Here is a 13333-nt window from a genome sequence, read left to right as displayed (position 1 = left end):
TCCTTGACATTTGGATGATCATCTTCAGCATTTGATAGACTCCTACCTTCAGGACCACTGTCTCCCTCCCCCACATAAGTCAGTTTAAAGCCCTCCTGATGAGGTTTTTGAGTTTTGTGGCAAAAACATTCCTCCCAACTTTTGTGAGGTGCAGTCCATCACTTGCCAGAAGTCCATCTTCAAGAAACTGCAGACCGTGATCTAGGAATCCAAACCGTTCCTGTTTGCACCATTTGCGAAGCCAGTTGTTCACTTCCCCTATTTTTCCCTCTCTCCCTGGGCCATGTCGTTCAACTGGGAGGACAGAAGAGATGACAATTTGTGCATCTAATTGCTTCAACTTCCTGCCCAGAGCCTCATAATCATTTTTGATCTTCTGTAAGCTATGGCTTGCAGTGTCATTGGTTCCCACATGCACCAAAAGGAAGGGGTATTTGTCGGTGGGTTTTATGATTCCTTGCAGCCGTTCTGTTACATCTTTGATCTTGGCCCCAGGTAGACAGCACACCTCTCGAGACATCTTGTCAGGCCCACAGATCACTGCTTCTGTACCCCTCAGTAGGGAATCCCCAATCACCACTACACGCCTCTTCATAGGCTTGGTTGGGATTCTTCTATGTGCTGTCCCTTCCAAGGTTACCTGCATATTTCCAGAGGACTGACTTGGTTGCTCGTCTTCATATTCCTCATCAACTGTGATGAGGGAGAGATCCTCAGGTGGAGTCTGTTCCTCGTCTTCCATGAGCACTTCAAAACGGTTGTGTAATTCTAAGCACTCAGAGCGATCCCTGGGCCTTCTACTTCTATGAGTCACGTTCCTCCATACATCTGGCTGCTGTGTTGGGGAACTGACCTCCTCCTCAGGGAGATCCCCTGTCTCCTCCTTGGTGCAGACAGTGTGCTCTGCTGCATCCAAGAAAAGCTCCAGCTCTTTAATTCTCTGGAGCGTAGATACACGCCCCTGAAGCTGCTGCACCTTCTCTTCCAGAAGGGCAACCTTGTTTTCCAGTAGGGCAACCAACTTGCAATTGTTGCAGGTGTAGCTACCCACATCCTTTGGCAAGAAAACAAACATTGCACAGGAATTGCAGGTGACAATGGTTGTTCCCTCCACCTCCATCTTGAAAACCTTGAGGTCAAGGGGGAAAGAGGAAGAGGCCTAGGTCCCCCCTAACAAACGTATGAGATTTGCTGCCCTAGGTCAAAAAGATGGGTCACCCAGATCCAAGAGGCAGATCCAAGAGGCAGCAGCCCTAGAAAACCAGCACAAGCACACAAACAAGTAAGAAAACAAATAAGCACACAAACTTACTCACACACAGCCCCAAAAGACAAAACCACAAAACCTACAGAGTGTCTCCCAAGCTCAGCTCACCTTCTGCTCCTTCCTCAGTTGCTGCACTCCAAGCTCTGACTAGCTCCGCCCACAGCTAATCACCTGAACTTCCTGACTCACACTTCTAGGTGAAAGGTCACAGCCAGAAACAAACAAGGTCACAGCCAGAAACAAACACCCACACAAGCCTGGACAGTCACCCAAATCCAAGAGGCAGCAGCCCTAGAAAACCAGCACAAGCACACAAACAAGTAAGAAAACAAATAAGCACACAAACTTACTCACACACAGCCCCAAAAGACAAAACCACAAAACCTACAGAGTGTCTCCCAAGCTCAGCTCACCTTCTGCTCCTTCCTCAGTCGCTGCACTCCAAGCTCTGACTAGCTCCGCCCACAGCTAATCACCTGAACTTCCTGACTCACACTTCTAGGTGAAAGGTCACAGCCAGAAACAAACAAGGTCACAGCCAGAAACAAACACCCACACAAGCCTGGACAGTCACCCAAATCCAAGAGGCAGCAGCCCTAGAAAACCAGCACAAGCACACAAACAAGTAAGAAAACAAATAAGCACACAAACTTACTCACACACAGCCCCAAAAGACAAAACCACAAAACCTACAGAGTGTCTCCCAAGCTCAGCTCACCTTCTGCTCCTTCCTCAGTCGCTGCACTCCAAGCTCTGACTAGCCATATCATATTCAGTTAAGTTTTACTTAGGGTAAACCCAATTAAATTAATGGTGCCCCCAGATTTTCCTGAAGAAAAGCAGTAGGGCAAACATGGATGAGCCCTCTGTTTCTTGGGTGGGTGGGCTTTAATCAGTGCTTTTTTTCTTTAAAAAGATGTTTAGGGGTACTCTCATTATCTTCCTCATTTGAAATACTGCCCCTCAATGAGGCCAAACTTGGATTCACAAAATGTTTAGGGGTATGCGTATCCCTCCAGAAAAAAAACACTGGCTTTAATTATTTGCTGCCTTTCAACCATTTTTCCTTTTCTTTCTTTTTATAGAAAAATAGCACTTCTTCAATATAACAGTATCCCCAGATGTTGGATTATTACAAGGGAATTAATATTAACCCCCCAGCAATTAACAGGAAGCAGTGAAACTTTGAAAACAGGAAGCTTTTGATTAAAGAAACAGAAGCCCTTAAAATCCTCAAAAGCCTCTCCACAGTAAGGCAATATGACACAGCAACTGTGTTTATAAAAAAACAAGCAAAAACCCACCCAAAGTTATGTCTGAAAAGGTAGGATAACACATAAAATACTGAATGCAGTGATTTAGCAATGCCATCTGGAGGTGTCATGAAAAGTGAGCGGGTGATAATTTGAGGGTAAAAGGCCTAGGGTCAAAGGAGCTACAGTGGTACCTCGGGTTACAAACACTTCGGGTTACAACCTCCACGAACCTGGAAGTAGTTGCTCCGGGTTGCGAACTTTGCTCCAGGATGAGAACAGAAATAGCGGACGGAGGTCTGCGAGCTCTGCAGACCTTGGCACGTCAAAGGTGGGGGGAACCCGCTCCAGTGCAGCGGACCCCTGAAAAAACCCCATATCGAGCTTTCTGGGGGCATAGTTGTCCGGCTGAGCTTAAAGCTGCTCCCCCCTCCCCGGCAAGGCCCCTGAGAGTGAGGGGGTCGAAGCGGAGGCACATTTTGACTCAGAAAGTTACCTTTGTCAGTGCAAAGCTGCAGGACTGCGAGGATTGAGCGCTCAATTTCTTCCAAAGAAAATTGCTAAAAGGACTGTACCGTGAATACTGAATTATTTGATCTAATTTGGGGGGGGGGGGAGAATTTGGCCACAGGAGGGATTTAAAATGGAAGTCAGTTCCTACCCACTGAGAGACTTGGGAAGCAAGGACGAGCACCGAAGCGAGGAACATTTTCTTTTAAAAGCAATAACTTCCAAAGATCTGACTTTGATCTCCCCCCCCCCCCGAAGCAACGATGAAATTTAAGTGGATTTTAAAGCCCTGCAAAAGTGCTGAATTTGATTTCAAAGTAACACCCCGGTTCAATGCTGCGGAAAAGCATTGTGACGTCACAATGAGAGGATATTTTCAACTTCAGCTCCCTATCCAGCTGCGAAATAACTTTCGATTCTGAGTTGGAGAGAAGCCTCCTCCCCCATTTCCTGTTTTTCACCTGTCACAACCTTCAAACCAGAGAGATGGAAGACATAACAGAGGATTTTAACCAGGCTATGTTGAACTTAATGGTGCAAAACAGACAGGAAATGAAGACATGTATTTATGAAACACAGAAATTCAGGGAATGCATTATGGATTTACAGGAAAAGAGTGAAGAAGAAGAGGAGTTGGAAGAGGAGAGGGGAAATGATGGGAAGGAGAAAGATATGGATTTTGGAGAGGAGGACACAATGATTAAAGAAATACTGAAGGACTGTGTTTTCATACAGAGGAGAGAAGATGAATTTTGGCTGAGAAGTGAATAAGACCTGAAAATGGCAAAGGAGAATATTGAGGGCAAAAGTAGAGGGTGGTTTGGGAGGTGGCAGGGAGAGAAATTTGATGAGGGGGCATTGAAACATTGGAGAAGGGCAGTGGGGTGAAAAAATTGAATTGTATTTTTGGATGGATTGATAATTTTGGTTAGAACTTGGACTGGATAGGTTAAGATTTTATGGTTTTTTTGTTAAAGGATGAAATTGAATCTGCAGCTGCGGAGGGGGTGGAAAAATTATGATTAGTTAAAAATAAATAAAATTTATTGTGTAATTAAAATTAAATTTTGGAAAATATGGAGGTATTTGGAAGAGATATAGGCTGACAAGATATAGGCTGACAAGGTCGACAAGATGGGACGACAGAGGACAAGATGGTTGGACAGTGTTCTCAAAGCTACGAACATGAGTTTGACCAAACTGCGGGAGGCAGTGCAAGACAGGAGTGCCTGGCGTGCTCTGGTCCATGGGGTCACGAAGAGTCGGACACGACTAAACGACTAAACAACAACAACAAATAGGCTAACGGAGAAAATATTTTGTGTTTTAGAAACTGATATAGAATATAAGGTATACTGTAAATTGGATTAGAGTAAATATGAATTGTTGGATTAGTAGAAAAGCCTCTGGCCCTTTTTTGTCTCATTCACCCTGGAGTCTCTGGTGGCAGGGGGGACTTGAGGGGGGAGGGGAGGGGGAGAGGCTATATAAAGATATAAAGGACTGCCCTTCACTTTTCCTCACTCTGGAGTCTTCTGGTGGCAGGGGGAGGTCCCGGGGGGGGGGGAAGGGGGAGATGCAGGAAAGTGAAGAATTCATAAATAGGGTTAAGAGATAATAAAATGTATATAAATATGATAGAATAAATTGCTAAAGAGGATTGGAAATGGAAATCAGACAGGGGGGATACGGGGAAGTCCACATGACAATGATAAAAATTGAATTTATATTAGATTGGTATTTTTGTTTGTCTGTTTCGTGTTATTTTGTATTGTTGTGTTGGGTATTGTTGTGTTTGTTTTTGTAATAAATTCTGTAAAATCAATAAAAAAAATTTAAAAGAGAAAGAAATTGTGCGGTGGTGGCATGGCGGCATCGGGAAGCGCCATTAGCGAAGTGCACCTCAGGTTAAGAATGGTTTCGGGTTAAGAATGGACCTCCGGAACAAATTAAGTTTGTAACTAGAGGTACCACTGTATTCTTAAGTCAGAAGTAAAGCAAGTTGTTTCTAAAAACATTACTTTTCACATAGCTCCCAATGGCGGGAGACTGCAAAGGGTTAGATATCACTGTGCAATCTAGCCAACAAAATGGTAGTGACTAGAAAGTCCAAGGATGTGTGAACAAGCATTTGTACAGTGGAACCTCGGTTTACGAACACCTCGGTTTACAAACTATCCTAACCCGGAAGTTAGTAAACCGAGGTGCCGGAGGCCTACTGAGCGTCCAATGCCTTCGGGGGCCGGGGAGCGTTTCCGCGACTGGGCTGCAGCCGCAAAAGTGCTCCCCTGCCTCCACGAAGGCATCGGAACGAAGTTCCGGCCTCCGGAAGGCATCGGAGCCGATGCCTTCGCGAAGGCCCTGCTGCTTTAGGCATAGCTGCCAAGTTTTCCCTTTTCTCGCGAGGAAGCCTATTCAGCATAAGGGAAAATCCCATTAAAAAGGGATAACTTGGCAGCTATGGCTTTAGGGGGTGTTTTTCCTCGTCTAGAACGGATTAATCAACTTCCCATTACTTTCAATGGGAAAGTTCGCTTCGGTTTATGAACAGACTTCTGGAACCAATTGTGTTCGTAAACCGAGGTTCCACTGTAGTTCATGAAGAGGGACAAGCATTGTGCTCATAGGAACTCTCAGGACTTCATATGTTCTTCAAAATTGCCTTCGTACTGAAACTGGGAGGAAGCCCCACTGAATTCAATAAGACTTTCTTCTGAAGAGACATTGTTAGGCTTGCACAGTTAGTCCTGGTGAGCCTGGGTTCAAATTAAACCCTGGAAATTAGCATCAGTTTTCTATCCTGCTACTGAAAACTCATTCTCTATCCTGAGATAGTATTAAAAAGTGAGCCCTTCTCTACATCCTTGCTCACCTCACCAGTTTTTTAAACAGTCCTGTCAATAACTTATTGGGTTGAATATTTTGTTAAGTATAAATTAAGTTTTATTTTTTTCAAGTCCTTGTTTTCTTTTCTCAATCTCAGTGAAGTTTTGCTTAACTGCTAGTATAAAATGAAAAGTAAAGTGCATTTGCATTTCAGTGAGTTCATTTTTTCAAAGATGCTTCAAGAATCATAGAATCATAGAGTTGGAAGAGACCACAAGGGCCATCCAGTCCAACCCCCTGCCAAGCAGGAAACACCATCAAAGCATTCTTGACATATGCCTGTCAAGCCTCTGCTTAAAGACCTCCAAAGAAGGAGACTCTACCACACTCCTTGGCAGCAAATTCCACTGCTGAACAGCTCTTACTTTCAGGAAGTTCTTCCTAATGTTTAGGTGGAATCTTCTTTCTTGTAGTTTGACTCCATTGCTCCATGTCCGCTTCTCTGGAGCAGCAGAAAACAACCTTTCTCCCTCCTCTATATGACGTCCTTTTATATATTTGAACATGGCTATCATATCACCCCTTAACCTTCTCTTCTCCAGGCTAAACATACCCAGCTCCCTAAGGCGTTCCTCATAAGGCATCATTTCCAGGCCTTTGACCATTTGATTGCCCTCCTCTGGACTCGTTCCAGCTTGTCACACAAACTTTATCACACAGCCCAAAAAAGACAAACCCACAAAACCTACAGAGTGTCCCCCAAACTCAGCTCACCTTGGGCTCCCTCCTCAGTCGCTGGACTCCAGGCTGATGTGACCAAGAAAAATGGTGTGCAGAAAAAAAAGCATTCTTATTCTGTCTGTGTTTGCCAAACCTAGTGTGATGGCAACCCTTATTGTGGAGAAAGAAGTACAATGCCACTTGAGGTTCTTAAGCAGCTTTAGATAAGTTAACTGTTGAGACTGCAATCTTACAACATGTTAGGGTGCTTAAATCCAATTCATTTACTGCACAGTAGGCAAAAATATTATTTCACCATATAACATTTTTCAGTGTCAAATGATTTCTTTGAAGGACACAAGCTTTCCATTAGATGTACCTTTTAACTGTTTTGGTATACAGTATAATCAAAGGAAGCTATCTGAGAAGTCTTTTGCTTCGCAATCCATTGCTTGGTTCTTCCAAGCTTAAATCCTATTTAAGTCAATGGCACTTACATGTTCATAACTGAAAACACCCATTGTCATTTGAGAAGAACCATGTACACCTTGAGGTTAGTTAAAGACTAACAAATATACTCTAGGATCAGATTTTGTATACTGGATCTACTTTTGGCCCTTCTGGAATTTAAATCAGGCACACACAATTCTATCACATTAGGCTGCAAATAGTTTTAAAATTAATAAACAAAATCTAAATGTACTTGTGGATAAACACAGGTTGTGCCATGTGTTTTTGCTTTCCATCCATGTAAATTGTGCATAATTTGCTGCTCTAAAATTGTGTGCTTGTCACTTCCAGAAAGAATGTTTTGCAAACCTCTGAGGCAAGAAAGAAAAAGGGTTGAAAGAGTATTCATTATAAAAGAAAATGTGTCAAAAAAGAAGTTCAGTGCAGCTGCTGAAGAACTGCTGAGCCTATTTAAGAAACATGGTTTATCCAGCGAAAAGCAAGTAAGCATCATACAAATTGGGTACATACCTTTTCTGTACGGTACAATCAGCAGCAATCAAAATGGCGGATACAGGAAACAAACAGTTTTAGCAAGCTTCTTAGTAGAAGCATTTGAAAGCAAAAGAGGGACACACACACCCTCCCAACGAATAACCCACAAAGAACAAGTTAAACACCACAACTTCTCAGATTGAGGAAGTGAGTAAAATGATGGTGGTTAGCTTTGACAGACAGGAAGTGTACAATTATTATAGCGTTCCAAAGCTGTAGCTTAAGAAAATGTAGTTTTAAAAGTCTGAAGATCTTATATTCAACAAAAACTATGCAATGGCAAAATAACCTTTACATTTAGATGAAACAGAAAGGAATAATTATATCTGAAAAATAGGGGTTGTCATGTTTAGTTTAGAATAGGCAGCTATTCTGAAAGATTCCATGTTGTTTCAAAACATCATGGGGAGTCTAGAAAAAGCAATGCTCTGTAGAGTTACCTTAGGACTGTATAACTCTAAAGTGGGGGTGGGATAATTTTTATTACTGTATTTCTTTTTATTTATTAAATGTCTATACCTCCCTTCATCCAAGGATCACAGGTTGGTTTGCAATATAAAAACACAAAAATATATAACATAGTAACAAACAAAAGCAATATCCGGTCACACAGTATTTATTTGTTTATTGTTTATTGTTAATTTTGCTGTGTTAAATGTGTAGTCTGTAGTTGTCTTCCTTTGTAATGTTTTATTTTGAAATATTTAAGATAATATTTTAGTTTCCTGTTAATTATGGTGCTTTGAATGTATACTTTATATTTTACTTTGTTCAGTCATGTTTTATTCTAGATTGTTGTAAACCACTTTGAAAAATAATTATAAGTTATGTTTTGCAAGATCTTTATCTCCATCTCCCCACACCGGGCCAATGTTGACTCAGGGGCAGAACCATCCACCAGTCACTCAATCATCTGGTGTCAGAATGACATCAGGTGGTTGACACCTGTCAGAATGTAGCACTTTCTGCAGCATTTCCCAAACACCTGAGAATCAGCTACTCATTGGGCTCTTGGGAGCCCTGAACAAGGAGCTTCGAAGGCACTGCCAGTTGGCAGTATGTGCAAAGCCCCTTTTGGCTAAATTTGCAGGTGAAAATGGCATGCAAGCCGGGAGTTTCCTACATCTCCTGTATACAGCTCCACAGAACAAATCATGCTGCAAGTTTGAAAATGCCACCTCAGGTTATTCCACATACAATTTTAAATATTTTAGCTACTGATAATGTTATAATGCTCTGTTTTTAATTTGTATTGTTTTTAATTTTATTGTCTACTAGTGGTTTTCAGCCCGTTTAATAACGGGCGCTAGAACATCCTGGGGTTCGGAGAAGCGCTTGCGCAGCGCTTCTCCGAACCCTGGGACCCGTCCTTGCTGTCGGCGGCAGGGGAACAGGAACGGAGGAGGAGAAAGCGCTGCTTTCTCCTCCTTCCTTCCTCTCCCCCAGCCGCCGACAGGAAGGACGCACGCACTCTTCCCCCCCCCCTGCCTCCTCCAACCGCCGCTCCTCTCACGGGCCAGGGAGGGTTGTGAGGAGGCCTTCGCCGGCCTCCACCCTCGCTTCCCTGACGTGCCCTGCAGTGAGGCGGTGTCCGGCGGGAGTGGCGGTTGGAGGAGGCAGAGGGGGGGGGAGAGTGCGCGCGCGCAGTCTCTGCTGTCCAATCCCTGTATCCCTAGTGCACATGCACAGTGACCCAGGGACACACGGGACAGCTTGGACGCAGGGACAACTTGGACATTATTATATAGGATTTTGCTTTAATTCTTGTACACCACCCAGAAGTAATTACATAAGAGACTATATATAAATAAATATTTTCCCTTGTTAAGCATGGCATTCATTCTCAATTGCTTAAAATAAGGGGACACACCAATAAATTAAGCATTTCATCAGGATACTTTAAAATCCTAAACATTATTGGTCTGATTTTAAATCATTGTCAGGTAGTTGCACTTACAATGGTCAAACAACATCTCTGCAGAGTGGGCTGTCCTATTTATGTAATAATGTATGTTACATGCAAACATACTAACAGCATTTTTTTATAGGAAAAGGGAGATGGAGAGCTAAGAAGGCTGTGTGCATAACCTCTTCCCTGCCCAGTTTCTCCACTCCAAAGTCCCCCCTATTCTATAGCCCATCCCACACCCTCAAAGGCTCCGTTCCTTGTGTTAACTGGAACTAAGACTATGTAAAGAGCACAGAGATGCACCACGAGCTCCATACTTACTAGCTGTAGAGAAGAGAAACCAGGGTTGCTGATACTTCGCTGAGACAACAGTCCATGGTTTGCCTGCTGCACAAAGTGTTGTCTTATTTCTGCTGAGGAATGCCTTTGACATAAAAAGGAAGAAGACACCAGACATTCCCAAATTAGGTCCTACTTTACTTTAAGTTTTTTGACACATAATGATACACACAATCCATAGAAATTGCAGACTCGTTATGTAAATGCTTGCCTAACAAATGATTTCCTGAGAACACATTGTGTTTGGATAGTGAGACCTGCATGTATTTGTATAAAAATATACTCATGGCCTCTAAATTAGGTATAACTAACTCACAGCAAGATCAATCAAGTGGGGCTTCTATGCCTATAAAGCAAGTGAAGAAAAGGGAAAGGAGGGAGAAGTCAATCAAACCACCAATTTAAGAATCCCATAAAAATGCTTAGCAGAGCGTGAATTCTCAATATTTCTAGTATGTCTAGCCTCTAGTGTCTACGAAGCAAAACAATCCCTTAGATCAGGGGTGGGGAATTTGTGACCCTCCCCTAGAATGCTTGAACCATGGCCAAGGTGGCTGGGGCTGGTGCGAGTTGATTCCTAAGACCATGGTGGAAAGAAAACAATTACAATACTACATCAAGTATGGATTTAAAAGACTCTGAGCAATCTTTATTTATTCAGAAGTATGTACCATTCATTCTGCATCTTACATAAATATTTAAAACTCTGTGTGTGTGTGTGTGTGTGTGTGTGTGTGTGTGTGTGAGAGAGAGAGAGAGAGAGAGAGAGAGAGAGAGAGAGAGAGAGAGAGAGAGAGAGAGAATCTACCGACTGCAAAGAGGAAGCAACAGTTTCGAAGCAGGCAGTCCCTTTGGCAGTTATTCAGAGGAATGTTTTTGCCTGGTGCCAAAAGATATGTAATGATGGTGCCAGGCAAACCTCTCTGGGGAGAGCATTCCACAATTGGGGAGCCACCATAGAAAAGGCCCGTTCTCTTGTTGCCACCCTCCAAACCTCTCTGGGAGGGGGAACATAGAGAAGGGCGTCAGATGACAAGCGCAGGGTCTAGGTCAGTTTGTAAGGGGAAAGGTGATCCTCAAAGCATTGAGATCTTGAGCCGTGCAAGGCTTGATGGGTCAACACCAGCACTTTGAATTGCGTCCAGAACCTAATCAGCAGCCAGTCCAGTTGTGCCAGGATTGGTGTTAAATGCTCAAATGGTCTTGCTCTGGTGAGCAATCTGGCCATTGAATTTTGCACCAGCTGAAGTTTCTGAGCCATATTCAGAGGTCTTACGAGAGCATAGGCCACAGAAGTCAGGCTACCCCTGTCCAGATAGGGGCAGGTGGGCTCTCCACACCACAGAAGCCACCTTGGCCTCAAGTGAAAGCAGTGGATGCAAGATCACCCCCAAGCTACGAACCTGCTCCTTCAAAGGGAGCGTAATCTCCCAGCCATCTGGTCTAGGGAACCACCCACTAACAGTGCCTCCGTCTTATCTGGATTGAGCTTCACTTTGTTGGCTCTCATCCAGTCCATTACCAAGGCAAGATAACAAAAGTAGTGGACATCTCAAAATTGTGTAGATTATTACTGCCAGCACCATGTACAATGTTTTCCCAGTCATGCAAATATTGTTCAAAACTGGAAACTCAGAAATAGGAAGTTGCTGTGTCACAACAATCCACCAGGGTCCCTGGTGCGCACAAGTCGTATCCCTCATGACACACACTTGTGGAAGACAGCACACAGGAAAGACTGGCAGTGATCACAAAGCTGTTCAAAAAAACCTTACTGTTCAAAATTGTACGGTTTTGTCATTGAATCAGGCAGCCAGCAGTTAAGTGAGCTGTGATGGTATCACGTAATAGCAGGGTGTCCCTGAACATATCAGTAGACTCAAGAAATCCTATACAAAACCAATTCTACTAGGAGGTTGGCTGGACTGGCTGCCAACTCAAGAGCTCAGTATTTTATAACTATGTAATTGTGAATGTGGCAGGTGGGTGTGGATCTGGATACTGTGAAACAGAAAATGTGCCATTTCCTCCTCCCCTTCTCTGAAAGATCCCTCGCCAAACCTAACCCCCTCCCTCTAGGATGTTTGCTATTGGGCTTACAGGTCTGAGCAGGACAGCCTCCTTCTCTTTCCTTACCCCACCTCTTCCCCCAAATGTTATATGCTTCTATATACCTAGGGAATCCTTCAAACATGTAGAAGCCACAACCTAATTTTAAGGTGGCTCTGTTTTGCTTGCCACCTGGTAGGCATTCAACCAGATGAGTTATTATTTTTATTAAATTTGTATACTGCCCTTCATCTGCAGATCTCAGTGCAGTTCACATCATAAAAATACAATATAAAAGCACAAAATACATGATTTTAAAACCTCAATGACTTTCCCCTCCCACAAACACACTTAAAAGGGGTATTGTGGTCTAAAGTCCAGTGCTCCCCAACCATTTTATTGCCGCGGACCAGTCAACGTTTGATAATTTTACTGCGGCCCGCTGAGGGGGGGACGTTGATTGCTTATATTTTATTTAGATTGTTTTGATTTAATAATTTTCATTTAATTGTATTTAATGTTCCTTGGGTGGCCCGGTACCATTTGATCCATGGACCTGTACCGGTCCGTGGCCCGGGGGTTGAGGACCACTGGTCTAAACCACAGAGCCTAGGGCTTGCCGATCAGAAGGTTGGCAGTTCGAATCCCTGTGACGGGGTGAGATCCTGTTGCTCGGTCCCAGCTCCTGCCCACCTAGCAGTTCAAAAGCACATCAAAGTGCAAGTAGATAAATAGGTACCACTCTGGTGGAAAGGTAAACGGTGTTTCCGTGCACTGCTCTGGTTCGCCAGAAGCAGCTTTGTCATGCTGGCCACATGACCTGGAAGCTGTCTGCAGACAAATGCTGGCTCCCACGGCCTATAGAGTGAGATGAACGCACAACTTCAGAGTCGTCCGTGACTGGACCTAATGGTCAGGGGTAGCTTTACCTTTACCTAGATGTTTATCAGCCAAAGGCCTGATTAAAGAGGAACGTTTTTGCCTGGCACCTAAAGGTGTATAATGAAGGCGCCTGGCAAACGTCTCTGGGGAGAGCCTTCCACAAACAAGGAGCCACTAGAGAGAAAGCCCGTTCTCATGTTGCCACATGAAGAAGGGCCTCCTCAGAGGATGATCTCAGGGTCCAGGTAGGTTCATATGGAGACAGGCGGTCCTTGGAAGTGTTGTGGTCCTGAGCTGTTTAAGGCTTTATACCTCAAAACCAGCACTTTGAATTGCATAGCTGCCAAGTTATCCCTTTTTTAAAGGGATTTTCCCTTATGCTGAATAGGCTTCCTCGCGAGAAAAGGGAAAACCTGGCAGCTATGGAATTGGGCCCAGAAACTAACTGGCAGCCAGTGCAGTCGGACCAGGATTGGTGTAATATGCTGAAATCGTCTTGTCCCAGTGAGCTGCTGAGTTCTGCACTAACTGACGTTTCTGAACCATCTTCAGAGGCAGCCCTACATATAATAT

The 13333-nt window shown here is 43.8% G+C and overlaps 1 protein-coding gene across 8 annotated transcripts in view; it reads right to left on the bottom strand.

Moving 5' to 3' along the window:
- The window catches only part of DOCK8 (dedicator of cytokinesis 8), a 165703-nt gene that overhangs the window by 147975 nt on the left and 4395 nt on the right, over nt 1-13333 (bottom strand). For 7 of the 8 annotated variants that reach the window (XR_009558306.1, XR_009558305.1, XR_009558307.1 and 4 more), the window contains exon 2: nt 9812-9914. Coding sequence is in view for 4 of the 8 variants with exons in the window: in XM_060280050.1 (XP_060136033.1) it covers nt 9812-9914 (103 nt within the window). In the remaining 4 variants the exon portion in view is untranslated. Of the gene's footprint in view, nt 1-7557; nt 9066-9811; nt 9915-13333 lie in introns of those variants that run through there. The other variant, XM_035100306.2, reaches the window with a different exon arrangement.

Source organism: Zootoca vivipara, chromosome 11 (assembly GCF_963506605.1).
Source record: "Zootoca vivipara chromosome 11, rZooViv1.1, whole genome shotgun sequence".
Lineage (NCBI taxonomy): Eukaryota > Metazoa > Chordata > Lepidosauria > Squamata > Lacertidae > Zootoca > Zootoca vivipara.
This window is presented reverse-complemented; position numbering and strand designations above follow the sequence as displayed.